General features: G+C 42.1%; 1 protein-coding gene across 1 annotated transcript; it reads right to left on the bottom strand.

The window, feature by feature from the left end:
• Positions 1-554: 554 nt before the first annotated feature.
• CLUL1 (clusterin like 1) lies at positions 555-26,870 on the bottom strand. Its single transcript, XM_055416810.2, has 7 exons — positions 26,696-26,870; positions 24,913-25,061; positions 19,367-19,534; positions 16,661-17,093; positions 11,542-11,679; positions 3,920-4,134; positions 555-743 (listed from the first exon to the last, which is right to left on the bottom strand). Exons 1-7 carry the CDS (start codon positions 26,868-26,870, stop codon positions 555-557), a joined length of 1,467 nt encoding a protein of 488 aa, XP_055272785.2.
• Between the last annotated feature and the right edge of the window lie 420 nt (positions 26,871-27,290).

Genomic DNA, 27,290 nt, shown 5'->3' with positions numbered 1-27,290 from the left:
ATAAACTCTTGTTCCAACATTCTATGACGTTTAAATGTCATGATTTAAGTTTTATAAATATTTTTAATGGTTTTATAAGATAATTGGAGCATATTTAGCCACAACTTTTAACCATTTTCTGTTTTTTTAGGCATTCAGATTGTTTTTAACATTTTACTATTTTAAATAATTTTGCAAATATAGATCTTGGGGTGGGAACTTCAATTCAATTTTAGATTTACTCCTTTGGATTGATTCCAGAAGTGGAATTATTATATCAAAAAGAAATTTGATGACTCTTGATATGTATAATTGAATGACTTTTCAAAAAGGCAAAACCAGTTTATGTTTCTGGCAATCACATATGAGAATTCCCACTTCGTTGCATTCTATCAGGATTTTTTTTTAATTTGAAAATTCAATAGGTAAAAACTGCTATCTTGTCTTACTTTTCATGCCTTTGATTATTAATGAGGTTGAATATGTTTTCAAGGTATTCAAAAGCTAGTTTGTCATTTTTCCCTTTTAAGAACCATCTATTCCTATCAGCAAACATCCCTAATCAAACACTCTGCTTACCAAGATTTAAAATGTTCCTTAAAATGCTGTACAGCTTTGGCCAGCATGTAGCTAATGAAGTCGGAATTCTCAGCACTTTCTTCAAGAGGAATGGTGAGTGTGAAATTAGAGGAAGGCAGAATGCTTATGTCTATCATCTTTTCATCTTGTTTGGAGAAATTTCCTTCGTGAACACCTGGAACTACCTAAGAAACAGGATCATACAATAAAAAGTTACTAACTTTTAGCACACATTCAGGATAGGCTAGGTTGTGCCTGAGGTAGCATATTAGCCCAGCATTCCAGTGGCTTTATACAACATAATTTATCTCTCACTTATGTTACGTGTCCCAGCACAAGGACTCTGAACCACCAAGATGCTCAAGACCCTGGTTAAGAGAGGAAGATCACGTCGGTGTGCGGTAGCATGTGTAACAAGATATGGCTTTCTTTGTACCCTCAGTAGAGAAAGAGAATGCATAACCACACACAGGCTTCTATCTCAGTCTACAAACAACTCTTCATTTTTGTTCACGTCTCATTGGCCAGATCTTAACACATGGTTACAACTTAACTGCAAGAGAAGCTAGACGGTCTGAGTGAGTGGATGGAGTATTTGGTGAGTGCTCCTTCCCAGGAGGCGCTGCTGCTGCTGCTGCTGGAATCTGCCTGCCAATGCAGATTACCTTATAGGAACACGGAGGGTATTCAATTATATAATACATGGGGAAAGTTCTTAGAACATTGCCTGACAAATAGTAAGTGCTTTTTAGTGGTGATTTTATTAGAAAAATGTATCATCGAAAATGATGTAATTTTACTTTATATGGAGTTTTTTGTATGGAAATGCCTTTGTTATCAATATCAACAAAATTCTATAAAGCAATTATCCTTCAATTAAAAAATAAGTACATTTAAAAATATCAAAAATTTTAGTTAAATAAGTCAATGTTACTCAGAGACACTAGAATGGAAGCAAATTAAAGCATAGAATGGAAATCTTGATGATGATAAAAATAATTAAATATTGCCTCTACTCTTCTAAAGATTGAATACACTACTAAAATTTTTCTTGAAATTTTATTTTTCCCTATTCCTTACAAGAATTTTTATCCTTAAACTAGAAGTCTGTATTTGTGAGGATGAACACATATGTCAAAATATGTCGAATTATTTTATGATCCTAAGGAATGATCTAGCTAATGAAGTAACAGGATTAGAGAGTCAGCAGGAATTGATAGTGGCTTTCAAAACCTTTTGACTATGGTCTGTGGTTACAAACAAGTTTGTTACCATGACTCAAAAACACATGTCTTAGAAAACAAACTTATGATAACCAAAGGGGAAAAGCTGGAGGAATACATTAGGAATTTGGGATTAACAGATACAAACTACTATATATAAAATAGATAAACAACAAGGACCTACTCTAGAGCAATACCTTGTAATAACCTATAATGAAAAACAATCTGAAAAGAATATATATAAAACAATAACTTTGGTACATCTGAAACTAATGCAACATTGTAAATCAACTACACTTCAATAAAAAGAAAAAAGAAGTCTTATGTATAATGTGTGTGTACGTGTGTGTGTCACTTCAGTCATGTCCAACTCATTGCGACCCCATGGACTATAGCCCACCAGGCTCCTCTGTCCATGGGATTCTTCAGGCAATACTGGGATGGGTTGCCATGCCCTCTTCCAGGAGATCTTCCTGACCCAGGGATTGAACCCACGTCTCTTATGTCTCCTGCATTGGCAGGCAGGTTCTTTATCACCAGCGCCACCTGGGAAGCCCCGTATGATGTATCCACACATATAAACATACATATGGAAATGAAAGTTTCATGACATACACATTTGACTTATTAAATACAATGCACTCTAATGTTTTTTTCTTCTAGTCTGTCCTATTCCATTTTCTGTTTTAATGTGCTGTTTGTGACTCTAAACTTATTTCTCAACCACTGACCTCGTAGTTTGAAAGACAGTGATTCACTAGGATACAAGATGTCTTAGGTCAGATTGCCAAGAAGCAGAGCCTCGGCATCTGACACAGTGATTTATGAAGAGTGCTTTCAGGTAGAGCTTTTAAGGGGATGAGGCAAGCAAGACAGAGAAGAGGGAGAAGCTAATCCAGGAAGTGGCTTCAGGTAAGCTCCAGCTTCAGCCTGATCCTGAGGGATAAGTGGCTCCAAGGACAACCCTTTAGAGAAGGTTGCAAGGGTGAGCAGTTAGCATTAGTCTGGGTAGGGCACTAACATTACATGCTGCACAAAACACTGCACCTCCGATAGCTCTGCCCAGTGATTTCTGTATCCAGGTCTTTTTAGGAGCCCACCAATACCAACCTCATCAGGAACCACTAGCCTGGTGCATCGTGTATTAATGTCATATGTGTGTGTATGGAGTGGGGGAGCATTAGGAAAGAAAGTCAATCACTGTTTTATGTTATGCAACAGGAGTTATTGATGAGAAGTGGGATACAAGGTATAAGTGCAACTTAAGATGGCAATCTGATTATTTGTGAATATTAATATAAAAATGTGTTTAATTTTCAAAGTAAGTCACCAGCTTATTGTGTCAAAAGCTAGTGAGAGCTATAATTTACAGAGTTCTTGTTTCAGATAAGGAATCTATACTCATCACTTTACAGGCACCCATTTTAAAGTAGCTGTTTTATTCCCATTTTCCAGGTGGAGTTTTCCCAAACTCACTCAGCTGGTAAGTTTCAGAGCCAGCTTTTGAACTCAAGTTTCTTTACCTGAAAATCTTCTCTCTTAGAAACAGTATTGGCCAGGTTTCTTCAAGGTTACCTGTTTCAGTTATCTCACTATAGCTCTCGTTAGAATTAGCCATCTGTGGGGGCTTCCCTGGTGGCTTCGTGGTAAAGAATCTGCCAGCCAATGCAGGAGACACAGGTTCGATCCCTGATTTGGGAAGATCCCACGTGCTGTGGGGCAATTCAGCGCGTGCACCACAATGCCTGAGGCCACATGCCCTAGAGCCTGAGCTCCTGAAGAAGAGAAGCCACTGCCATGAAAAGCCCATGCACTGCAACTAGAGAAAAGCCCACACAGCAAAAGCCCCAGCATAGCCAAAAACAAATAAATAATACTGTAAAGAAAATAATAAAGTGCAGTATGATTAAAACAAAGAATTAGCCATCTCTGGATCAGAAAGTATTTTGTGTTTTAAGTTGGTTTTCTCTATAGAGTGTCTTGTTTTCTAAAGGCCATGCACAAGTCAGCCTGAGTACAATCACAATGTATGAATATCCTCCTGCAGCTTGTTTTCAAATTCAGATGGAATTAATAAGAAACAGAAAAATCAATGTATGCACGTGTAATCTCCATATCTGTTCTCGGCTCTCCATTACCTTTGTGAAACTGAAGATGTTCTCGCTTCCTGGGGTCTGGCTGGCCAGCTCTGTTACCCAACCAAACTGCTCTCTCATCTTCTCCATCAGATACGTGGTATCCTCCAAGTGATGCTGGGTCATCTGGAGTACCTGGGCATACTGCTGATTGGATATGTTGACCAACTCAAGGGCCTCATCCGCCTTTGTGTGTAGTTCGGGAACAGCAGGACAGTCTAGCAAAGAAGGAAGTAACAGCGTAAAGAAAAAGGTCCACGGGCTTTGGAGTTGGGTAGTGTAAATTTAGGGGCTTCCCTGGTGGCTCAGTGGTAAAGAATCCGCCTGCAATGCAGGAGACACAGGAGACACAGGTTTGATCCCTGTCTTGGGAAGATCCCCTGGAGGAGGGCATGGTAACCTACTCCAGTATTCTTGACTGGAGAGTCCCATGGACAGAGGAGCCTAGTGGGCTACAGTCCATGGGATCCCAAAGAGACCTGCATAACTGAAGTGGCTGAGCTCACATGCATGCATGCTCAGCAGCAAAAAGGAAAAAAAAGATTGTGGAGTTAAGTCCCAGCCCTTACGCTTTCTGTTTTCAGCCTTTTTGACCAAGAGTGAGTTTTCACTCGTTTTGTACCTGGTGAGTTTTCAACCAGGTTCAAAGGGCATGAATGAAATAACCTTGCAAAGTGACTGATCACAGGGCCAACACACACTGAAGATATAGCCAACGTGCCTTTTCTTGTCTTCCTTTCCATAGTGTCTCTGAAGGTCACTAGGGCTGCTCCTTGACACTCAGGTCAGTTCACATGGAGTGACTGCACTTCCCTGCCGCCTGGACGTTGAGCGTGCCACCTTCAGAGTGACGTGTCTCACTGTTCGTGGAAGCCTTTAAGAACGGTTTAGGTTTTATCATGCTCTCTCCCCTGACAGCGGAACTAGTTTTGCTCCATATAGTGGAGGCTCCAGCCTGACACAGAGCTCTCACACAAGCTGTAATTGACTAATCATAAACAGTATCACCAATTCAATGGACATGAATCTGAATCTGAGCAAACCCCAGGAGATAGTGGAGGATGAGGAGCCTGGCATGCTGCAGTTCATGGGGTTGCAAAGCATCAGACTGGACTGAAACAACTTAGCACACACGCATGCACATATATTTCAGAAGTAATTCAAGAAAATATTCTGAAAACAAAGGGAGTCACAGTTAACAAGATACAGTATACATTTCAAAGGAGATCCAGATATTCTTTCAAAATGTCTTCATTTGCAAGTTTAGAGTTGTTAACTTTTAAAACAGCTATATAAATTTTCTTTAAATTACGGGGGAAGAAGGTGGTGACTTCCCTCATGATTTTAGGCAAGGAGAATTCTACAAGGGATTCTCATTTACTCTTTCAGAGAGTGGAAAAAGATTTCCCTAAAATAAAGGTGAAACTTGGTGTAAAAAACAATCACGTAAGAAAGGAAAAAGTAGAACTATCTCTATTCACAGATGACATAGTCTTGTATACAGAAGAATCTTAAGGAATGAATTTTGTTGTTATTGTTCAGTTAAGTCATGACGCGACGCGAGAGACGCCAGGCCTGGGCGCAACGAACAACGCAAAGAGGTGCCGCCTTGAGGAGCTACCCCACGCCTGAGGCCAGGGTCGGCGGCCGAGAGGAGCTACCCCACGTCCAACAGGCGGTGGCTGCGCGGGCGCAGGAGGGCCGAGGGGAGATACTCCGCGTTCAAGGTCAGGAGGGGCGGCCTTGAGGAGATACCCCTCGTCCAAGAGGTAAGGTACAGCGGCTGCACTTTGCTGGAGCGGCTGTGAAGAGATTTTCCACGACCAAGGTAAGAGAAACCCAAATAAGACGGTAGGTATTGCTAGGGGGCACCAGAGGGCAGACAAACTGAAATCATAATCACAGGAAACTAGCCGATGTGATCACATGGACCACAGCCGAATGTGGTTCACTGGAGAAGGGAATGGCAAACCACTTCAGTATACTTGCCTTGAGAACCCCATGAACAGTGACAAAGGGCAAAATGATAGGATACTGAATGAGGAATTCCCCAGGTCGGTAGGTGCCCAGTATGCTACTGGAGCTCAGTGGAGAAATAACTATAGAAGGAATAAAGGGATGGAGCAAAAGCAAAACCAGTACCCAGTTGTGGATGTGACCAGTGAAAGAAGCAAGGTCCGGTGCTGTAAAGAGCAATATTGCATAGGAACCTGGAATGTTAGGTCCATGAATCAAGGCAAATTGGAAGTGGTCAAACAGGAGATGGCAAGAGTGAACGTCGACATTCTAGGAATCAGTGAATTAAAATGGACTGGAATGGGTGAATTTAACTCGGATGACCATTATATCTACTACTGTGGACAGGAATCCCTTAGAAGAAATGGAGTAGCCATCATGGTCAACAAAAGAGTCCGAAATGCAGTACTTGGATGCAATCTTAAAAATGACAGGATGATTTCTGTTCGTTTCCAAGGCAAACCATTCAATATTACAGTAATCCAGGCCTATGCCCCAACCAGTAATGCTGAAGAAGCCGAAGTTAATCGGTTCTATGAAGACCTACAAGACCTTTTAGAACTAACACCCAAAAAAGATGTCCTTTTCATTATAGGGGACTGGAATGCAAAAGTAGGAAGTCAAGAAACACCTGGAGTAACTGGCAAATTTGGCCTTGGAGCACGGAATGAAGCAGGGCAAAGGCTAATAGAGTTTTGTCAAGAGAATGCACTGGTCATAGCAAACACCCTCTTCCAACAACACAAGAGAAGACTACACATGGACATCACCAGATGGTCAACACCGAAATCAGATTGATTATATTCTTTGCAACCAAAGATGGAGAAGCTGTATACAGTTAGCGAAAACAAGACCAGGAGCTGACTGTGGCTCAGATCATGAACTCCTTATTGCGAAGTTCAGACTTAAATTGAAGAAGGTGGGGAAAACCACTAGACCATTCAGATATGACCTCAATCAAATCCCTTATGATTATACAGTGGAAGTGAGAAATAGATTTAAGGGACTAGATCTGATTGATAGAGTGCCTGATGAACTCTGGATGGAGGTTCGTGACATTGTACAGGAGACAGGGACCAAGACCATCCCCATGGAAAAGAAATGCAAAAGAGCGAAATGGCTGTCTGAGGAGGCCTTCAAATAGCTGTGAAAAGAAGAGAGGCGAAAAGCAAAGGAGAAAAGGAAAGATATAAGCATCTGAATGCAGAGTTCCAAAGAATAGCAAGGAGAGATAAGAAAGCCTTCCTCAGTGATCAGTGCAAAGAAATAGAGGAAAACAACAGAATAGGAAAAACAAGAGACCTCTTCAAGAAAATTAGAGATTCCAAGGGAACATTTCATGCAAAGATGGGCTCGATAAAGGACAGAAATGGTATGGACCTAACAGAAGCAGAAGATATTAAGAAGAGGTGGCAGGAATACACAGAAGAACTGTACAAAAAAGATCTTCACGACCAAGATAGTCACAATAATGTGATCACTGACCTAGAGCCAGACATCTTGGAATGTGAAGTCAAGTGGGCCTTAGAAAGCATCACTACTAACAAAGCTAGTGGAGGTGATGGAATTCCAGTTGAGCTATTTCAAGTCTTGAAAGATGATGCTGTGAAAGTGCTGCACTCAATATGCCAGCAGATTTGGAAACCTCAGCAGTGGCCACAGGACTGGAAAAGGTCAGTCTTCATTCCAATCCCAAAGAAAGGCAATCCCAAAGAATGCTCCAACTACCGCACAATTGCACTCATCTCACACGCTAGTAAAGTCATGCTCAAAATTCTCCAAGCCAGGCTTCAGCAGTATGTAAACCGTGAACTCCCAGATGTTCAAGCAGGTTTTAGAAAAGGCAGAGGCACCAGAGATCAAATTGCCAACATCCGCTGGATCATGGAGAAAGCAAGAGAGTTCCAGTAAAACATCTATTTCTGCTTCATTGACTATGCCAAAGCCTTTGACTGTGTCGATCACAATAAACTGTGGAACATTCTGAAAGAGATGGGAATCCCAGACCACCTGATCTGCCTCTTGAGAAACCTGTATGCAGGTCAGGAAGCAACTGTTAGAACTGGACATGGAACAACAGACTGGTTCCAAATAGGAAAAGGTGTACGTCAAGGTTGTATATTGTCACCTTGCTTATTTAACTTATATGCAGAGTACATCATGAGGAACGCTGGGCTGGAAGAAGCACAGGCTGGAATCAAGATTGCTGGGAGAAATATCAATAACCTCAGATATGCAGATGACACTACCCTTATGGCAGAAAGTGAAGAGGGACTCAAAAGCCTCTTGATGAAAGTGAAAGAGGAGAGTGAAAAGGTTGGCTTGAAGCTCAACATTCAGAAAACAAAGATCATGGCATCTGGTCCCATCACTTCATGGGAAATAGATGGAAAAACAGTGGAAACCGTGTCAGACTTTATTTTTTTGGGCTCCAAAATCACTGCAGATGCTGATTGCAGCCATGAAATTAAAAGACGCTTGCTCCTTGGAAGGAAAGTTATGACCAACCTTGATAGTATATTAAAAAGCAGAGACATTACCTTGCCAACCAAGGTCCGTCTAGTCAAGGCAATGGTTTTTCCCGTGGTCATGTAAGGATGTGAGAGTTGGACTGTGAAGAAGGCTGATCGCCGAAGAATCGATGCTTTTGAACTGTGGTGTTGGAGAAGACTCTTGAGAGTCCCTTATACTGCAAGGAGATCCAACCAGTCCATTCTAAAGGAGATCAATCCTGGATGTTCATTGGAGGGACTGATGCTAAAGCTGAAACTGCAATACTTTGGCCACCTCATGCGACGAGTTGACCAACTGGAAAAGACTCTGATGCTGGGAAAGGTTGGGGGCGGGAGGAGAAGGGGACGACGGAGAATGAGATGGCTGGATGGCATCACCGACTCTGTGGACATGAGTTTGAGTGTACTCCGGGAGTTGGTGATGGACAGGGAGGCCTGGCGTGCTGTGATTCATGGGGTCGCGGAGAGTCGGACACGACTGAGCGACTGAACTGAACTGAACTGAAGTCATGTCCAACTCTGTGACCCCAAGAACTGCAGCACGCCAGGTTTCCCTGTCCACTATCTCCAGGAGTTTGCTCCAATTTCTGTCCATTGAGTCAGTGATGCTATCTAAACATCTCATCCTCTGCTGCCCTCTTCTCCTTTTGATCTCAGTCTTTCCCAGCATCAGGGTCTTTTCCAATGAGTCAGCTCTTCGCATCAGGTTGCCAAAGTATTGGAGCAGCTTCAGCCCTTCCAATGAATATTCAGGGTCACACAGAAACTATTAAAAGTAATAAATCAGGAAGGTTGTATTTACACATACTGTCAACTGATGACTGCTGTAGGTTTAGTCAAAATCCATCATCTCATATGTTAATAGATAAAAAGAAAATAAAATTCTCCTGTGATGCGAATTCTTAGGATTTACCCTTTTAATTTTCCTGTATATCACACAGCAGTGTTAGCTACAGTTGTCATGTTGTACATTACACCCCAGTACTTACTTATCTTGTAACTGGAACTTTGTACCTTTTGACCACCTTGCTCTAATCACCTCCCCACCCTACCCCACCCCCATCTTCTCTATTATCTTGTGACAATCAGGGAGAGATTACTCTTCAAAGCGTTTCACTGGATGTAAGGAAGTTAATGATACATCAGTGGGATGTTTGAATTGGACTATTCTTATAAGAGGTCAGTAGAAGGGAATGGCACCCCACGCTAGCATTCTTGCCTGAAGAATTCCATGACAGAGGAGCCTGATGGGCTACACTCCATGGGGTCGAAAAGAATCAGACACGACTGAGCAACTAACACTTTCACTCACTTTTACATTAGTGTATACTTTTCTGCTACAAAAATTTGTGTCTGTATATAACCTTGTAACTCTGACTTGAAGCACAAAATCTTGAATAATGAGAATCATGAATACTTCAGACATCTTAATTCTTGAAACACCTGTGTGTAGTAGCTATATTAATTTCATCTTCCAAATGATGAAACAGAGTTGTGGAGAGTCACCCAGTGAGCAATTCTGAAGAAATAAGACCCTCATCTGCTCTAATAAAAAGCTTGAGTTATATTTAATTCTTGCTCCAATTCTTAGCCACACTTTTTAGAATTTCCTTCCCTTAAGGGCTTTGGTGAGACAAAGAAATAGAAGTAGAGGAATCAAAAGTTCTTCTTGGCTTTAGTAAGAAAATTTATGTTGAGAACCTAGTAGATGGGAAGTGACTTCAGCTGAGGAAGGAACTCGAGGGTCAGAGGAAAGTGAGAAGGGCCGGTGGAGATAATTTTTCTCCTGGGGAAGGAATGAAAGGTGGCTGTTGGTCAGATCTAGGAAGTGACAGGCTCCCTGGGGCTTGTGAGAAGCCACCCAGTTCAGTTTGGTCACTCAGTCGTGTTGGACTCTGCGGTCACCCCATGGACTGCAGCACACCAGGATTCCCTGTCCATCACCAACTCCCGGAGCTTGCTCAAATTCATGTCCATCGAGTCGGTGATGCCATCCAACCATCTCATCCTCTGTCATCCCCTTCTCCTCCCACCTTCAATCTTTCCCAGCATCAGGATCTTTTCTAATGAGTCAATTCTTCACATTAGGGGGCCAAAGTATTAGAGCTTCAGCTTCAGCATCAGTCCTTCAAGTGAATATTCAGGACTGATTTCCTTTAAGATTGATCTCCTTGCAGTCCAAGGGACTCCCAAGAGTCTTCTCTAACACCACAGTTCAAAGGTATCAATTCTTTGGTGCTCAGCTTTCTTTATGGTCCAACTCTCACATCCATACATGACTACTGGAAAAACCATAGCCTTGACTAGATGGACCTTTGTTGGCAAAGTAATGTCTCTGCTTTTTAATATGCTGTCTAGGTTTGCCTTAGCTTTTCTTCCAAGTAACAAGCATCTTTTAATTTCATGGCTGCAGTCTCCATCTGCAGTGGTTTTGCAGCCCAAGAAAATAAAGTCTGTCACTGTTTCCATTGTTTCCCCATCTATTTGCCATGATGCGATGGGACTGGATGCCATGATCTTAGTTTTTGGATGTTGAGTTTTAAGCCAGCTACCTATATTTAAAAATTAAGTTGGCCAAAAATTTAATTTGGGTCTTTCCATAAGATGTTACTTATATATGAAATTTTTGGCCAACCCAGTACTAAATCACTAAATACAATTAGTAATTAACCCACCAACTGGAAGAAGTTAATGCCACTTAAAAAAACAAACAAAAAACTCACTTGGCCAAAAATTTGCTTACACAATGTGAAGATTTCTTCCTGGGTGGTTTTTTTTCCCCCTCTTTGCATTAAAAATCAAATAATTGCCTTAATTTACCCAGAGATCTCTTTTGCTCACTTGAGTGTTTGTTTGGTCCTTAATCATACATGTTTTCCACGGGAACAGCAAGGGAGTTTCAAAAAGAGAAAAAGTGAGTTGACCTACTTTTGAATAATAAGAGTCTGTAAACCTGCCCTGAGCACCCCCAGATGTCACTGAACTCACGAAAAAGTGCTCAAAGGGAAGTAAATGAATCCATGATGCTTGTAAAAGTGAGATTTTGACCGCTGATCAGAAGGCAATTGAAATCCTGAGAAAATAATAATCACTTACCTGCCCATAGGTAATCCTGACATTTCTGGCATCGTGCATGAAATTGGAAACATTCCGATGAGTTCTGGCCAAGTTCTCCACACAGCCCTCTGCCCCGCACAGGCCACGTTGTGGAATTTGGTCCACCGTGGGCAGAATCTGCAAGGAACACAGCAATTTCACATCAGTGTCATTAGAGAGTCTGAACTTTAAAGGCGTGGGTGCAATGGCATTTCTCTTTCTAACCAGCACTTTCAAAATCTTTGTTCTATATTCAATTGCAGGAGGCCATACTGGTTCAACCAGTTGCTAAGACAATTTGACATCTATTAAAAGTGCATATAGCCTTTAATCCAGTAATCTCATTACTATTAAAATATAATATTAAGATTACTACTCATCATTACTATTATTACTACTTGCCCCAATTCCAACCTCCCACGCAGAGGTTCATGCAAATAATTTTATTTTCAGGAAGGACTCTTGAGGAATTATTAATACTCACTATCTTTTGGAAGAGAGACTTAAAGGGGTGGGAGAAGGCAGCTTTCATTAATTTTGTTCTTTAGAATATTTGAATTCTTTTAAATTTAGTGTGTCTTCGTTTTATCATTATTATTTCTGATGTCACTTTTGTTAACTAAATAGGGAATTATTAGCCACTTTTCTTTTTGGGCTTCTGTTAAAATTTTTTTTAGTAATTATCCATGGCAGAGGATAAGATGGTTGTATGGCATCACCAACTCAATGGATATGAACTTGAGCAAACTCTGGAAGATAGTGGAGGACAGGGAAGCCTGTTGTGCTGCAGTCCATAGGGTGCAGAGAGTCAGACATGACTTAGCAACTGAACAACAACAAGTTTTAATTTTTTCGAGCTATAATTCAAATGTGTATTAGAGTTCCCGAGATATTAGAAATGTCTGTTTCTTAAACTAGATGTAGGTATTTACTTTATGACTGTTCTTTTTTTGCATTTCACATATATAATGTTATGAACAGTAGTTCAAAGATTTAGGAAAACATCTAAAACAGATCTAAACATCTAAAGAGAACCTTTTTCTGTTCTAGAAGAATTAATCATCCATATAAAAATGATGATAAAAAAGGAGTGCATGCAACAGAAAATTGATAGTTCCCAACTATTTCACACTAGAAAAAATTTATTATTAATTGGTAACCTGATGATATTCTGTTACATTAAATCCTTGATGTTAAACAATGAAACATTCCATTTTGAGATAAGTTGTGAAGTTTATTGTTTAAAAACCTACCAGGCATTTGCTAGATCTTCTGGTGTGTAAAGCAGCACTCCCTTTGTAGAATACTAGTCATTTTCCCCACTCCCTATAGATTTAGTGGCATCTCCTCTGGCCCCACAGAACCCCCATGAGTTCTATGGTAGAACATTTCTGCATGACGTGCTGGTTCATTTTTGTGTTCTCTGTTAGTCTCTGAGTCCTTCAAGAGGAGGGATTCAGTCTTATCATCCTAATCTTGTCATTCTTCTATACCTTCTTCTGTCATTTCAGTTACAACACGGTTGTGTAATTGTCCATTGATCTGTTTTCCTTCCTCTGATGCTTAGCGCTCATTCGTGTCCAATTCTTTTGTGACCCCATGGACTGTAAGCCCGCCAGGCTCCTCTGTCCATGGGGATTCTCCAGGTAAGAATACTGGAGTGGGTTGCCAGGCTCTCCTCCAGGGGATCTTCCCAACCCAGGGATTGAACCCAGGTGTCCCGAATTGTAGGTGGAGTCTTTACTGTCTGAGTCACCAGGGAAGTCCTTTCTCTAAACTGAACTCCTAAAAGTTGGGAGCTGTGTTATCTGCATCATAAGCTGCTGCTGCTGCTGCTAAGTCACTTCAGTCGTGTCCGACTCTGTGTGACCCCATAGACGGCAGCCCACCAGGCTCCCCCGTCCCTGGGATTCTCCAGGCAAGAAACTGGAGTGGGTTGCCATTTCCTTCTCCAGTGTGTAAAAGTGGAAAGTGAAAAGTGAAAGTGAAGTCGCTCAGTTGTGTCCGACCCTTAGCAACCCCACGGACTGCAGCCTACCAGGCTCTTCCATCCATGGGATTTTCTAGGCAAGAGTACTGGAGTGGCTTGCCATTGCCTTCTCCGGCATCATAAGCTACCCTTGTCTTTTTTCAACATCTAGATTAACACCTGCTATACTCAGGGGTGGTGAATTCCAGGTCTCTATGACAGCCATTCCCCATTCTATTCCCATGGCAGTGACCCATCACCTCCCTTCAGCCGTGCCAACACAGAGCCTCAGGACCCCTTCTAGGAACCCCCTTCATCATCTTTACATGGACGATTAATTCTTCTAGAATAGAAAAAGGTTCTCTTTAGATATTTAGATCTGCTTTAGATGTTTTCCTAAATCTTTGAACTACTGTTCCTAACATTATATATGTGAAATGCAAAAAAAGAACAGTCATAAAGTAAATACCTACATCTAGTTTAAGAAACAGACATTTCTAATATCTCTGGAACTCTCCAGCTGTGTGGAGAACCTGGCCAGAACTCGTCGGAATGTTTCCAATTTCACGCAAGGTTCCAGAAATGTCAGGATTATCTATGGCAGGCAAGTGATTATTATTTTCTCAGGATTTCGATTGCCTTCTGATCAGCAGTGAAAATCTCATGAGCATCGTGGATTCATTTACTTCCCTTCGAGCACTTCTAGTAATCGTTTGTTCTCCCAGCTTGCCTGTTTTCCCCAGGGGAAAATTAAAGACAGAAACATTCTCCAGGGCAGGATTAAAACCCACATCACCTGGCACCCAGCGCTGTGTGAACCTACTATAGTACACAATTTGATAGAATCCTGTTGTGTAGTCTGTTAGTCGTGTCTGACTCTTTTGTGACCCCATGGACTGCAGCCTGCAAGGCTCCTCTGTCCATGGGATTCTCCAGGCAAGAATACTGAAGGGGTTGCTATTTCTTCCTCCAGGGGATCTTCTGGACTCAGGGATCAAACCCGCATCTCCTGCTTGTCTGGCAGATTCTTTACCACTGAGCCACTAGGGAAGCTCACTCAGAGAGTATATCATTGATGAGAGGCATGTAATAGTTTCCTATTGCTGTTGTAACCGATTCCACACATTTAGTGGCTTGAAACAACATAGATTATTTTACAGTTCTGTAGGTCAGAAGTCTGAAATGGAACTCAGTGGGCTGAGTGTTGGCAGGGCTGATCTTTTCTGGAGGCTCTGGGGGAGAATCCATCTCCATGTCTGTCTAGTTTCTGGAGGCCACCACCTTCCTTGGCTCCTAGTTCCCTTCCTCCATTTTCCTATCCAGCAAAGTAGGGCCAAGTCCCTCTCCCTCTACCATCTCTATCAGTGCTTTTCTGCCTCCTTCTGCTACTATTAAGAGCTCGTGTGATCTCACTGGAGCCACCTGGACAACCCCAAATACTCTGTTTTGATTTTTTTAATTTAATTTTTATTTATTTATTTGGCTTTACCAGGTCTTAGTTGCGGTGCACAGGATCTTCTTTGCTGAGTGCAGGATCTTTGTGCCGGCATGAAGGATCCAGTTCCCTCATCAGGGATCAGACTCAGGCCCTCTACACTGGGAGTGAGGAGTTTTAGCCAATGGAGCACCAGGGAAGTTGCACTCTCTCTATTTAAGGTCGACTGATTGGCAGCCACAATTCCATTGGCAGCCTTAATTTCCTTCAGCCATGTAACTTAATATTTTCACAGGTCTGGGGATTAGCGGAGAAGGCAATGGCACCCCACTCCAGCACTCTTGCCTGGAAAATCCCATGGACAGAGGAGCCTGGTAGGCTGCAGTCCATGGGGTCGCTAAGAGTCGGACACGACTGAGTAACTTCACTTTCACTTTTCACTTTCATGCATTGGAGAAGGAAATGGCAACCCACTCCAGTGTTCTTGCCTGGAGAATCCCAGGGATGGGGGAGCCTGGTGGGCTGCCGTCTATGGGGCTGCACAGAGTTGGACACAACTGAAGCAACTTAGCAGCAGCAGCAGCTGGGGATTAGGATGTGAGTATCTTTGGAAAGAGACTTCCCTGGTGGCTCAGATGGTAAAGAATCCGCCTGCAATGCAGGAGACCAAGGTTCCATCCCTGGGTTGGAAAGATTCCCTGGAGAAGAAAATGGCAACCCATTCCAGTATTCTTGCCTGGGAAATCCTATGGATAAACGGGATTTCTGGAAAGAGTTTTGTTTTATTTTTCATCAAAGAACATGCCTGTCCTTGGCCTAATGGTCCACAGAGATAAGTTCAAGGAAACACAGATTCTACCTGTGGCCCACATGACATCTCTCATTTCTGAGATGCTGGGCCCCACACACTCCACAGAAGCCCAAAGAAGGGACCTCCTCCTGTGTTACAACATAAAGCAGGGCCTTGCTTGGTAATCCAGAGGCTATGACTGTGTGCTCCCAATGCAGGGGGGCCTGGGTTCAATCTCTGGTCAGGGAGCTAGATCCCACATGCTGCACCTAAGACCTAGTGCTGCCAAATTCATTTAAAAATATAAAGCAGGATTGTTTTTCCAACACAGAATATCAGGGGGCATGAGTGGTACTAGCAGAAGGCGATTCGTAAAAGTTACAGAAGTTCCTATTTCTGTAGTTTTGGGTTTGTTTATGAACACTGAATCTGGTTTTGTGCACAAATGTTGTGATTTAAAGAATTATAGTAGCGATGCGGAGGAGGCCATGGAGGACCCTAAATGTGACCTGGTTTTACATGGCCCTAAAGCTTCTTCCTTAACTGGGAGCTGAGGAGTCTGGACTGATTTTAAAGAAACCTCATGATGTTCAAGCAGAATACACCTGAGTGCCTGCCCAAGTTTTAATAAAGAAGGCTACCATCTTTTAAAAGTTCTCACTTTACCAGCATTTTCTTTGTTAGCTTTGAACATTCGCTTTAAAAAGAGAAAACAGTCCTACCAAGCTTTTGACAAAGATGGGAGAGGGCTGGTGTTTGGGAGACCTCAGAGTCTCTTTTAAGAGGCTATGAGACTTTGATTATCCATTAACCACCACTCTTGGAAACACAGTACGATGACTTAGAAACAGTTACCATTTCCAAAGCTAAATAAAACTTTACTTTGGTGTAGATATCTAAGTACAAATAATCTTTTAACACTTGCCTTTGTCTTGTTTGGGTAAGTCCTCAATGGCCTTCAGCATCTCTGTAACTGTTGTGCTGACTCTTTGATAAACAGAGAGGCTGAAATTACAAAACAGCTGGAAGAAGCTGGGAATGTCCCAACTCTGCATAGGATGTGCTTTTTTTGCTGGCTCTTTGGAAGAAGCTGGAAAAAAGTAAGGCTCCATGGAGTCTGTGTCTGACATAAAGTATGATTGAAAAGCCTGGTCAAAGTCTTGTTGCATCTGTTTGAAGACGTGAAAGCTCATGTTATAGAGAAATCCCACATCCACGGTCAGCTGGCTGAACACATGCTCTATCTGCGTCAGCTGTACATCTTCCTCAGTGAACTTCTCACCGACAGGGAGCTCTTTTTCTTCATCTTCATGGAAAGGAAACAGAAACTGATATATCTTCCGGAAAACCCGTTCAATCTATGGGGTGAAGTGGGGGACAGAAATGAAATAAATGTATTTTCTTTCGGGACTGTTTTTTATTGTAAACTTTTAAGTCAACTTACAGAAGTCATTCCAAATCAAGAACAATCCTGGGCAAACTAGGAAGAGGTGATCCACTTTAAGATCTACCACTCATGTACCTGGCTTTGGGGCTGCCCCAGTGGCTCAGTGGTAAAGAATCCTTCTCAATCCAGGAACCACAGGAGATGCAGGTTTGATCCCTGGGTCAGGAAGAGCTACTGGAGGAGGGCATGACAACCCATTCCAGTATTCTTGCCTGAAGAATTCCATGGACAGGGGAGCCTGGGGGGCTACCGTCCATGGGGTCACAAAGAGTTGGACTTAACTGAGTGACTTAGCATGCATGCTCGCACGTGGCTTTGACTTTAATTATGGAAAAAGGGTCTGAAATTCCTCCTGGCTTCTGTTTGCCTACCAAAAGACCTAAGAAAGCCAGATTTTCAATACTGTTGACAAGCCACAGCCCTTATGTACTGGTGGTAGTTGGCATGCATGGTTTTAGACCATGTTGATTGCCTGAAAACTGTGAAGGCTCCCGTCTTTCATTTCTGCCTTAGTGTCTTAGGTTTCTTCCCCACTTAAGTGGGATGTTATTAGTGTCCTCCTACTTTCCTTGGTCTCATGTTTTTAAATTAGTCCATGGAAAAGAAAAAATCAATACATTTGCACTGAACTAATTGATGCTTTTTGTTGTGGTGGTTGTTCAGTTGCTAAGCTGTGTCTGACTCTTTGCGATAGATGCTTAATACATCTAAATAGGTTACTTAGGGATGTTACATGTTCAGTTCAGTTCAGTCGCTCAGTCGTGTCCGACTCTCCGTGACCCCATTAATCACAGCACGCCAGGCCTCTCTATCCATCACCTACCAGTGATCAAAGCCCTCCTTGGCTGCAGTCAAAGGAATGAAGCTCTAATTATAGAATTTCTTACTCAGAGAGAGATCTTCCAGGAATCACACCATGTTCTCCTTCATCTTTGTGACATGTAAGTCCATGCCAGAGTTGCCCTTGTATGAAAGTGATGTGACCATGTTGTGTGTTTTGGAACATAACAACCATCAAACATCACTGCTGGAACACCACCATTCACCGCCCTACCCCAGTTCTGTTCAAAGAGTTCTCCAGGAATCCTTAGGGGACTCGTGCCTTTCTCAAAAAGTAATCTGGGTGGATCATCTGCCTCTCCCTCTGTCAGCTTCTGTTTACCTGAACCCAGACACAGAAACAAAAATTTAAAGGCTCAGGAAACTGTCCTAAGGTTACACAGTTATCACAGATAGGAATGGTCCTCAAAGCTCCTGAATTCCACCCAGTGCTCATCCAACATACTCTATTGTATCTGAGACTGGCTGTAAAAATAGAGCAGATGCGATTAACAGTGGAGGCAAATGAACTTGGCATAGGAATTATCCTAGGGGTTTCTCCCTCTGTAATTGGGGATGGCACTGCCAAGCCAAGAACAGACTCTAATTAGTGCATGCTCTGACAGGGAGAAGAATTTCACTGTGTTTCATACTCAGCCCACTTATTCAAGGGGGAGGGCCAAAAGCAGAGGAGCCTTTTATGGGTCAGAGCTCATCCTATTCAGGTCACCACCTTCTGTGATTCTCTCTGCCCAGAAGAGAGCCCAAGGGGACAAAAAAAGAAAACACGCCAGTCCTCAGGACATAGATTGAGATAAAGGGGCCATGAATATGGGCTCGTGTGTGTGTGTGCACACACATGTGTGTGCTGTCACAAGAAGGCAAGCCCATTGAAGAAAAGATTCAGGAGGCAGAGGATGCCTTCAAAGGTTTGGCCTCCAGAGAAAAATATCAAAGCAGGTTGAAATCAGAAACTATAATACTATTACTCAGAATGCAATTCGGCAAACATTTACTGAAAACCTTCGGTACTTAAATGAAGGCAGATAAGATACGGTTCCTGCCCTCGTAGAGCTTACAGTCTAGCATGAATAGGTTCACAAATAACAAATACAAGGCAGAAAGAGTATTTCTGAGAGATACATACAGTGTCATGAGAGGGGGGATAAACACTGGGTGGCTGTTCTAATTTATAAATTACAGATCCACCGGTGATTCATGCAGAAATATGAATGCTAGATTCCAGGTTGCAAAAGGTCAATATCAGATCAACCGTCTCTATTCTAAATATTAAATCACTTTTAAAAGTAAGCTGAAGCAGGTACCTTAAGAACTTAGCAATCTTGAGTTCTGCTTTTTCCTTACCATGGTTTTCATAGAGGACCAACTGCTTTGGCAGGTTGTATACAATCTCATGCAGTCACTTTCCAGGCAAGATTTGCATTCGTCCCAGGAATCCATCAAAGACACCTGGCATAGCCTTTCTTCTTCTTCTAGATGTTCTTGAACTTCATTCATAAGCTTCAGGGCCTCCTAATTAAAAAGTAGAAACACACACCCTATTTCCATTGCATGACTTTGTGTGCTATATCTTAATTGATTTCTCACTTTACAAAATGCGTGTCTTCTAAACTAAACCTCATTTCTGCTACAAATGAGCAGCTGATAGATTTACGCAGAATCTTTCAGTTCAGTTAAGAGAAGGGCACCTCTTGATCTCTGCTGAAAACTGGACACTTCTTATCCACCTGCTTATTTATACATTCAACAGCTGCTTATTGAGAGCTTGCTATGGGATGGGCATTCGCTGCTCATGAGTGAACCAGCCACAAAGACAGCCCTTGCTCTGCAGAATGACTAATTGATCTGCTTACTTGTCTGTCTTCACGTCTAGTCCTTGGAGGATGTGAAGATGGGATTTTAAGGCTGACAAAGTTGATACATTTATCTCCTTCATTTATGCTGCCTTTAATTTTCATACGCTCTCAAACACTGCCAGAAACCACAACTCTGGTACATCAAATCAAGTCTTCGCAGTAAGTTGCATTCTAATGGCAGAGATGCTGTGTTCTCAGCAGCTTTGTGTTTCTTGTCCACATTCCGAGCACGCCTCCTGGCGGTGCCTGCTGAACTCGACCAGGTCCCACCCAGCAGAGGTGACACCGGTCCAGAGAACATCAACCCCGCCCCCAGAGCTCCCTGCCAGGCCAGCATCCCATAGACCCCCAGGCCTGCCTGCAAGAGGGGACTTGTGCAAACCGGCTCCCTCCAGGGCTGAGAAGTAGCTCAGGGGAGTTAGGGAAGCTAATAGACGCATCCATAAGAGGAGAACCTTAGAGCTGATGGCAACTCCCTTAAGTGGAAAAACACGAGTGAGCACAGTTTCGAAAACCAATTTAGTGCATAATTTTACCTACTGGAAAAGAAAAAGATAAGTACCCCTTTCTGGCATGTTAAGCCCAAAGAGACAACTGGGCACTAACCAACTCCCACATCTCTGCTAAGCTCAGAATTTTCATCTTTCCTAGTGGCAAAATCCTGGGGTTGAGCCAGCTGTCCTTTACTGCGTGCCATATAGGAAACCTGGCCGGGCCCCAGCCTACCAAACAAACCTCGTGATCTAGAAAGGTTTAACCTATCTTCTGGGGCTTTGTGGAACAATTATGGAATCCTGCAACTTCTCAAGAAAACTTGTTCCACCAGAGGAGGAAACAATACCACCCAAATTTTCTCAGTCTTTTTTAAATATTATGCTCATTGTCACTGTAAACCAAAATCCCAGTATTTCCAATTACAAACTACCTTCACTGTGGACCTATGGGCAAATTATTTAATCATTTCTGAGCCATTTCCTTTGTAGCAAACAGGAATACTCATAGGATCTACTTCTTAAGTTTTCATATTGAAATAAGCAAGCAAGACACCTAGCCTGTAATCATCTGATTTGCTTTCGCTTACCTCCAAGAGCATAATGAAAACCAATGGCCAAATCACATGGCCCAAGATTTGGTAGTGAAATGTTGCCCCGGAGGAAGTAGGTCTCTGGTTTAGGAATGTCCTGTCCGAGCCTTCTGCTTCCTCCAAATGTCCCACCCAGCGATAGATTTCATATTTAGGGTTGTCTTCCTGCAGTCACCCAAACCTGGACAGGGGTGCGTGGTGTGGACTCACTTGAAGGACTGCTTTAGGGTTTCCCACTTTAGTAAGAGGAAGCTTTAGATGCTCCCACTAATATAAAATGGGCTTCCCAGGTGGCGCTAGTGATAAAGAACCCGCCTGCCAACGTAGGAGACGCAAGAGGCGTGGGTTCAGTCTCTGGATCTGGAAGATCCCCTGAAGAAAGAAATGGCAGCCCACTCCAGTATTTTTGCCTGGAGAATCCCATGGACAGAAGAGCCTGGTGGGCTCCAGCCCGTAGGGTCACACAGAATCAGACACAACTGAAGCACACACGTACTAAACATAAACAGGGAGAAACTGAGGAGGGGGACTGAGATCATGCCACGTCACCCGAGGATGAATGGAGTCTTTTTTTCTGGGAAACTGGGGTTGTCCACCGCGTATCTGCCAATTCGTAATTTATGTAAAGTATCCTTTACTTTAGGTTTAAAATCATTTTAGGAAGGGAGACTTTGGGTTAAACAGATTTTTCCTTTTTAAAATGAATTTTTGGGACTTCCCTGTCTGTTCAGTGGTTAAGACTCCAGGCATCCAATGCAGGGGGTGTGGGTCTGTCCCTGGTGGGGCAACTAAGATCCCACATGCCGTGTGGCATGGCCAAATAATGAGATAAACAAAATTCATTGAAAAACAAATGAATTTTTATGAGTGACCCGTACCTTAAGAGGATAATTCAATGATTTAAAAAAAAATAGAATAAATAAGTCTTAAGAAATAATAAAAATTCTACTAGCTTCTGAGATCCTGCAGCATCGGAAATGGAACTAACATTGCTGACCTCACACTGAGCTTTCTTTTCATAGTATGTGCTGCCTCCTTGGCTCACCAGGAGGCCAGGGAAAAGGAGAAAAACAGAAGGTCCTAGGTCCTGCAGGCACAGTGCCAGCTCACTTTCTCCTGGGTCAGTCATGACAGGGTTGGGTTAACACATTAATTAACGTCTCAAAACTCAGTTTCCTTAGATGTAAAATGAAAATGATGGTTTACTCAGATGCTGGAAGGATGTGATAATGTGTTTTATAAGGGCCTGTAAATGATATCTAGTGTGGTTATTCCTGGTGGTCAGACTCACAAGCCCACCAGGGAAGAACCTGGCTTAGAGGAGCTTCCCCATTTCTTCATAAGGTTTTGATTTCCTCAAGGTCTTTCGCTAGCTGCTGAAAGGAAGGAGGTTTTGCAGCTGCTGCTCAAGCCGTCTCCTCACCAGGGACCCTGTGTGGCTGCAAAATCAACCAGCTGGTGACAGGCTGACTCTAGCTCTGAGGTCACAGCCTGTGACATAGCCCTGCTCCAATGGCTCAGGGGACACCCAGTGGCCACTGTGAATGCCAGAATCTGCCTGGAGCTGGTGTGGAAGTGTTAGTCGCTCAGTCATGTCCAACTCTTTGTGACCCCATGGACTACAGCCCACCAGGCTCCTCTGTCCATGGAATTCTCTCCAGGCAAAAAATACTGGAGTGAGTAGCCATTCCCTTCTCCAGGGGATCTTCACGATCTAGGGCTTGAACCTGGGTTTCCTGCATTGAGGGCCAATTCTTTACCATCTGAGCCTCCAGGGAAGTCCTGGAGCTTGGTGAATCCCACCTTTATAGATCTAGAGAGGAGATATTAGAAGTTCTATTTATTTTTTAATTTAAAAATCAACTATGGGGAGTTGTTTAATGGGTAGAGTTTTGGTTTTGCAGGAGACATGGGTGCAATCCCTGGGTTTGGAATATGCCCTGGAGAAGGAAACAGCAACCTACTCCAGTATTCTGGCCGGGGAAATCCCATGGACAGAGGAGCCTGGCGGGCTACAGTCCAAGGTGTCTCAAAGAGTCGACATAACTTCGTGACTAACAAAACAAAAGAGTTTTGGTTTTGCAAAATGGGAAGAATTCTAGAGCTTGGTTGCCAACAATGCAAATGTATTTAATACTATTGGGCTGTACTCATAAAAGTGGTTAAGATGGCAAATTTTCTTATATATATTTTAACACAATTAAACACTTTTTCATGAAAATAAAGTTTAAAAATGTGCAAGACCTGGGTTCGATCCCTGGGTTGGGAGGGATCCCTCCTGGAGGAGGGAATGGCAACCAATTCCAGTATTCTTGCCTGGAGAATCCCCATGGACAGAGGAGCCTGGCAGGCTGCAGTCCATGGGGTCGCAAAAAGTCAGACACAACTGAGCTTCCAAGCACAGTACACACTCCCAATTTTAAAATTTAAAATGCTTTGCAAATTATTTTTGTTATAGTTTTGACATACTTTTTGATTTAAGGGCATGTTGGAAATAATTTTTTTAAAAATTTAACTATTCTGTGTGTGATGTTAATGGTTATTGCCATTAAACTATGAGCCATGCACTGTCTATAATTTAGAAATGTATTGAGCTTTATACTGTAACATATGAACAGTTTTTAATATAGCCCATGGGTGTCTGAATATAATATATATTCTCCATTGATAAGTTATATAGTTTAGACAGAAACTATTAAGTAAAGGTACATGAATTAAATTGATGAGGCTGATATACTATTTCACAGGCACTGGTGCTCGTGTCAGGCCATTGCATGTGGCCAGCTATGCATGAGGACCCTGGGGAAGAGGGACTCTGTACATTCCAGAAGCATCGACATTGGTTGCCTTGTTCACTTGGAGCCAGTTGCAGTGAATTGCCTTTTAAGAGGACTCAGGTAAATGAGGGCTTCCCAGGTGGCACTAAAGGTAAAGAATCTGCCTGCCAATACAGGAGATGCTACAAGAGATGTGGGTTTGATCCCTGGGTCTGGAAGATTCCCCCCCACCCCTGAGTAGGAAATGGCAACCCACTCCAGTATTCTTGCCTGGAAAATTCCATGGACAGAAGAGCCTGGCGATGTGACTGAACAACTAAGCACAGGTAAATGATGGTTTTTAACTACTTTAAACTAGCCCTCACTAAAAAGGTAGGAGACTTTAAAAGATTCTTGAAAAAAAAAAATAACCAGCAGATTTTAAAATATGAATAACTCCTGCTCAGGGAGGTAAGAAATAACGGCAGGGTTAACACGTTTTCATTATGAGCTCTTTGTTGGCATTGTGTCAGTAAAAATGATGATCTAAACAGATTTGGCAACAAGCTAAAATTTTTTCAAAATATGTAAAAGATTATTTGAAATATGGACTTGGTAGCAATTCATGTATCTAATTTATAAATAAATGAAAATGCATATATTCAGGAGTGGATACTAACAATAATTACAGTAAAAAGAATGGGAAAGAAAACAATTTTTGTAGGCCACTGATCTGGCCAAAAACTTCCAGACATTTTTGACTTGACATTCCAACTCAAAAGGTACCATTGAGCAGTTTTAAGAAAGTAGCATTTCCCAAATAGCATTGAATCCTCCAAATACATGAGTTTGGAGTCTTTCAAAGGCCTAATCTATAAGAAATATGTTCTTTGAAGAAATTTGAAATTTCCTTCAAAGTCGTCCTCCAATAGGATGGATTTCCAGAAAAACTATGATTAGGGTAAATAAATAATTTCTCCACTGCATTCAGATGTGCACTATTTATGGTCCAGACATATTTCTGAGCAGTTATACAGTTATTGCCGTTTTTTTTTTTTTTTTTTTAGGCTGCACCGTTCAGCATGCGGGATCTTAGTTCCCTGACCAGGGATCAAACCCGTGGCCCCGGCATTGGGAGTGAGGCATCTTTACCGCCGGACGTCCCAGGACAGGTATGATTTTCAATGACCGTACCTGCTTTTCTTCTCTGCATTTCTTCAGGGTTCTCATTAGTTTGCTGTGTTCCTCCTCTCTTCTTTCCATCAGGATTTTCATCTGCTTCATGCCAATCAAAGCTTTCTTCACCTCTTCATCTACGTCTATCTCCCCAGCCTTGGAAAAACCTAAAAGATTATGTTGTAGTTTTTTCCTTTAAGATCTAATCAGATTATAGTGTATCAGAATACAATGAGTATCAGCCATTAAAAAGAATGAAATAATGCCATTTTCATCTACATGAATGGACCTAGAGAGTGTCACATTGAGTGAAGTAAGTCAAACAGAGGAAAAATATCCTATGGACATCCCTTACATGTGGAATCCAGAGAGAAATGATACAAGTGAACTTACAGAACAGAAAGAGACTCACAGACTTAGAAAACGAACTCATGGTTGCAGGGAGTTTGGGAAGGTCAGGTACACACTGCTATATTTAAAATGGATAACCAACAAGGACCTACTGTACAGCACACGGGACTCTTTTCAGTGTCAGGTGGCAGCCTGGATGGGTGGCGGGGTTTGGGAGAGAATGGATACATGTATATGTATGGCTGAGTCCGTTTGCAGTTCACCTGAAACTACCACAGCATTGTTAGTCAGTTATACCCCAATACAAAATTAAAAGTTTAAAGTTTTATAATAATAATAATATAAAAAATACAATGAGTTTACCAGTTTTTCGTGTCCCCCCAGTAGAGGCTTAATTGTTTTTTTTATTGCATCAGACTCCAAAAGCAGATCACTATGCTTGGGCTATCAGCTACCACATGGAGGGGGCTACCTGTCCCCTCCACCCCAAGGGAAATACCTTCTGTTCTTCACTTCTGAGATTCCAGCCAAGTCAGAGTTCATTTAACCCCATCTTATCATTCTCCTCAGAGCCTGTTTTCATTTATCCAATTTTTTGTTTCTTTCCCTTAAAACTCAAGTGTGTTTATATTAGAAGAAAACATTGAATTTTCTTCACAGACAATTTATATTAAATGCTCAACTGGGAACCTCAAACAGAGAGAACAATTTCCCTTTCTTTCAGCTTCAATTACCTTCCCAGGAGGCATCAAACCTAGAAAGTATCTGGTATAATGCAAGATTCTTTAATAACCTCCCAGACGTCTCTAACACCCTTTTAATAAGCCTTTAGTGAGTATGAAATTCATTGTTTGTCATACTCTTTTCACAATAGCCAACGTGGCTGCCAAAGGAGCTTAACCTGGCCTCCAAATTTATTTACAGACCCCCAAAAGGAACATTTAAAGTAATTTATTTTTCTAAGATAGTCACCCAAAGCATATCTTGTCAAACAAAGGCTCCAAGTTAATGAGCACAGACCAACCAGATTCGATGTCGCTCTAACCCATCCTTTCACGGTCTCACGAATAACTGGATAGATGACTTTAATTGTTTAAATGTTTCTAACGCTAGCAAAGAATTTCACTGTTCATTAAAACCCTGCTCAGAGGACACCAAACATCTGGATGAACCCAAGCCGTGCAGCCTGAGACGTTGGCAAGTTTTATCTCTGTGATGGCGAACATCTGGAACTGTGAACCGTTCTCAGAGACACAATTGGAATTTTCTATTTTTAATCCAGATGTTTGGCGTCTTGTCTACTTGGCTTAAGAGCCTGGAGAACGTCTCCCTGTGAAACTAGAGGGCGTTCTGAGTACGGTTCTCTCTCAACTGTAAATCACCGTAAGTGCCAGCAGGACATGGAAACAGGCAGACGGGACACAGCGCAGATAAAGAGACCAAACGTTACCCTTCGGGTCTTCACGGATAGAAGTTCTGTCCTTCCAAGCAGGTGCACAGTGACAGGCTTTCAGCCACAGCAGATACACGATGAACACCAAGAGTGGCAGCTTCATGCTTCCGCCGTGACTGCAAAGGAAGGATAAACCTGCATCAGATGCCTGTGGTTTAGTTTCTGTTGGCATCAATTGAAAACACCTGGTAATCCAAAGCATTTTTCTGTCGAGTTTTCTTTATGACTTTAGACAATATATGTTAATATGGTTGAGACATAAGGAAACTTGAAATCTAAATAAATTCTTTGAAAAGACAACCCAAGTCCCTCTTTTGTTTGCATTCTTTATGGCAGTTAAATAAGGTCTTCGTCTGAAGCATTTGGAATTTAAGTCAATCAGAAGTATGGATCCCAGCCCCATAGAATCCAAACTTCATTTTATTTCCTTGTCAACAGTAAACAACCCCAAACACAGAATTAGCTATGTCAGAGTGGATTGTTTTTTCTCCAAAATTCTGAGGTCATAAGTAATTTTTAACCTAGATGGTTTACTACTTATTTTTTTTTATGAAAGCAAGAACACCTCAGATTTTTCTCATATATCTTTTAA

The sequence above is a fragment of the Moschus berezovskii genome, chromosome 28, assembly GCF_049115385.1.
Source record: "Moschus berezovskii isolate FMDL1 chromosome 28, NW_MosBer_1.0, whole genome shotgun sequence".
NCBI classification, from domain to species: domain Eukaryota; kingdom Metazoa; phylum Chordata; class Mammalia; order Artiodactyla; family Moschidae; genus Moschus; species Moschus berezovskii.
The sequence above is the reverse complement of the archived record's forward strand: the minus strand, read 5'-3'. Positions and strand labels throughout refer to the sequence as shown.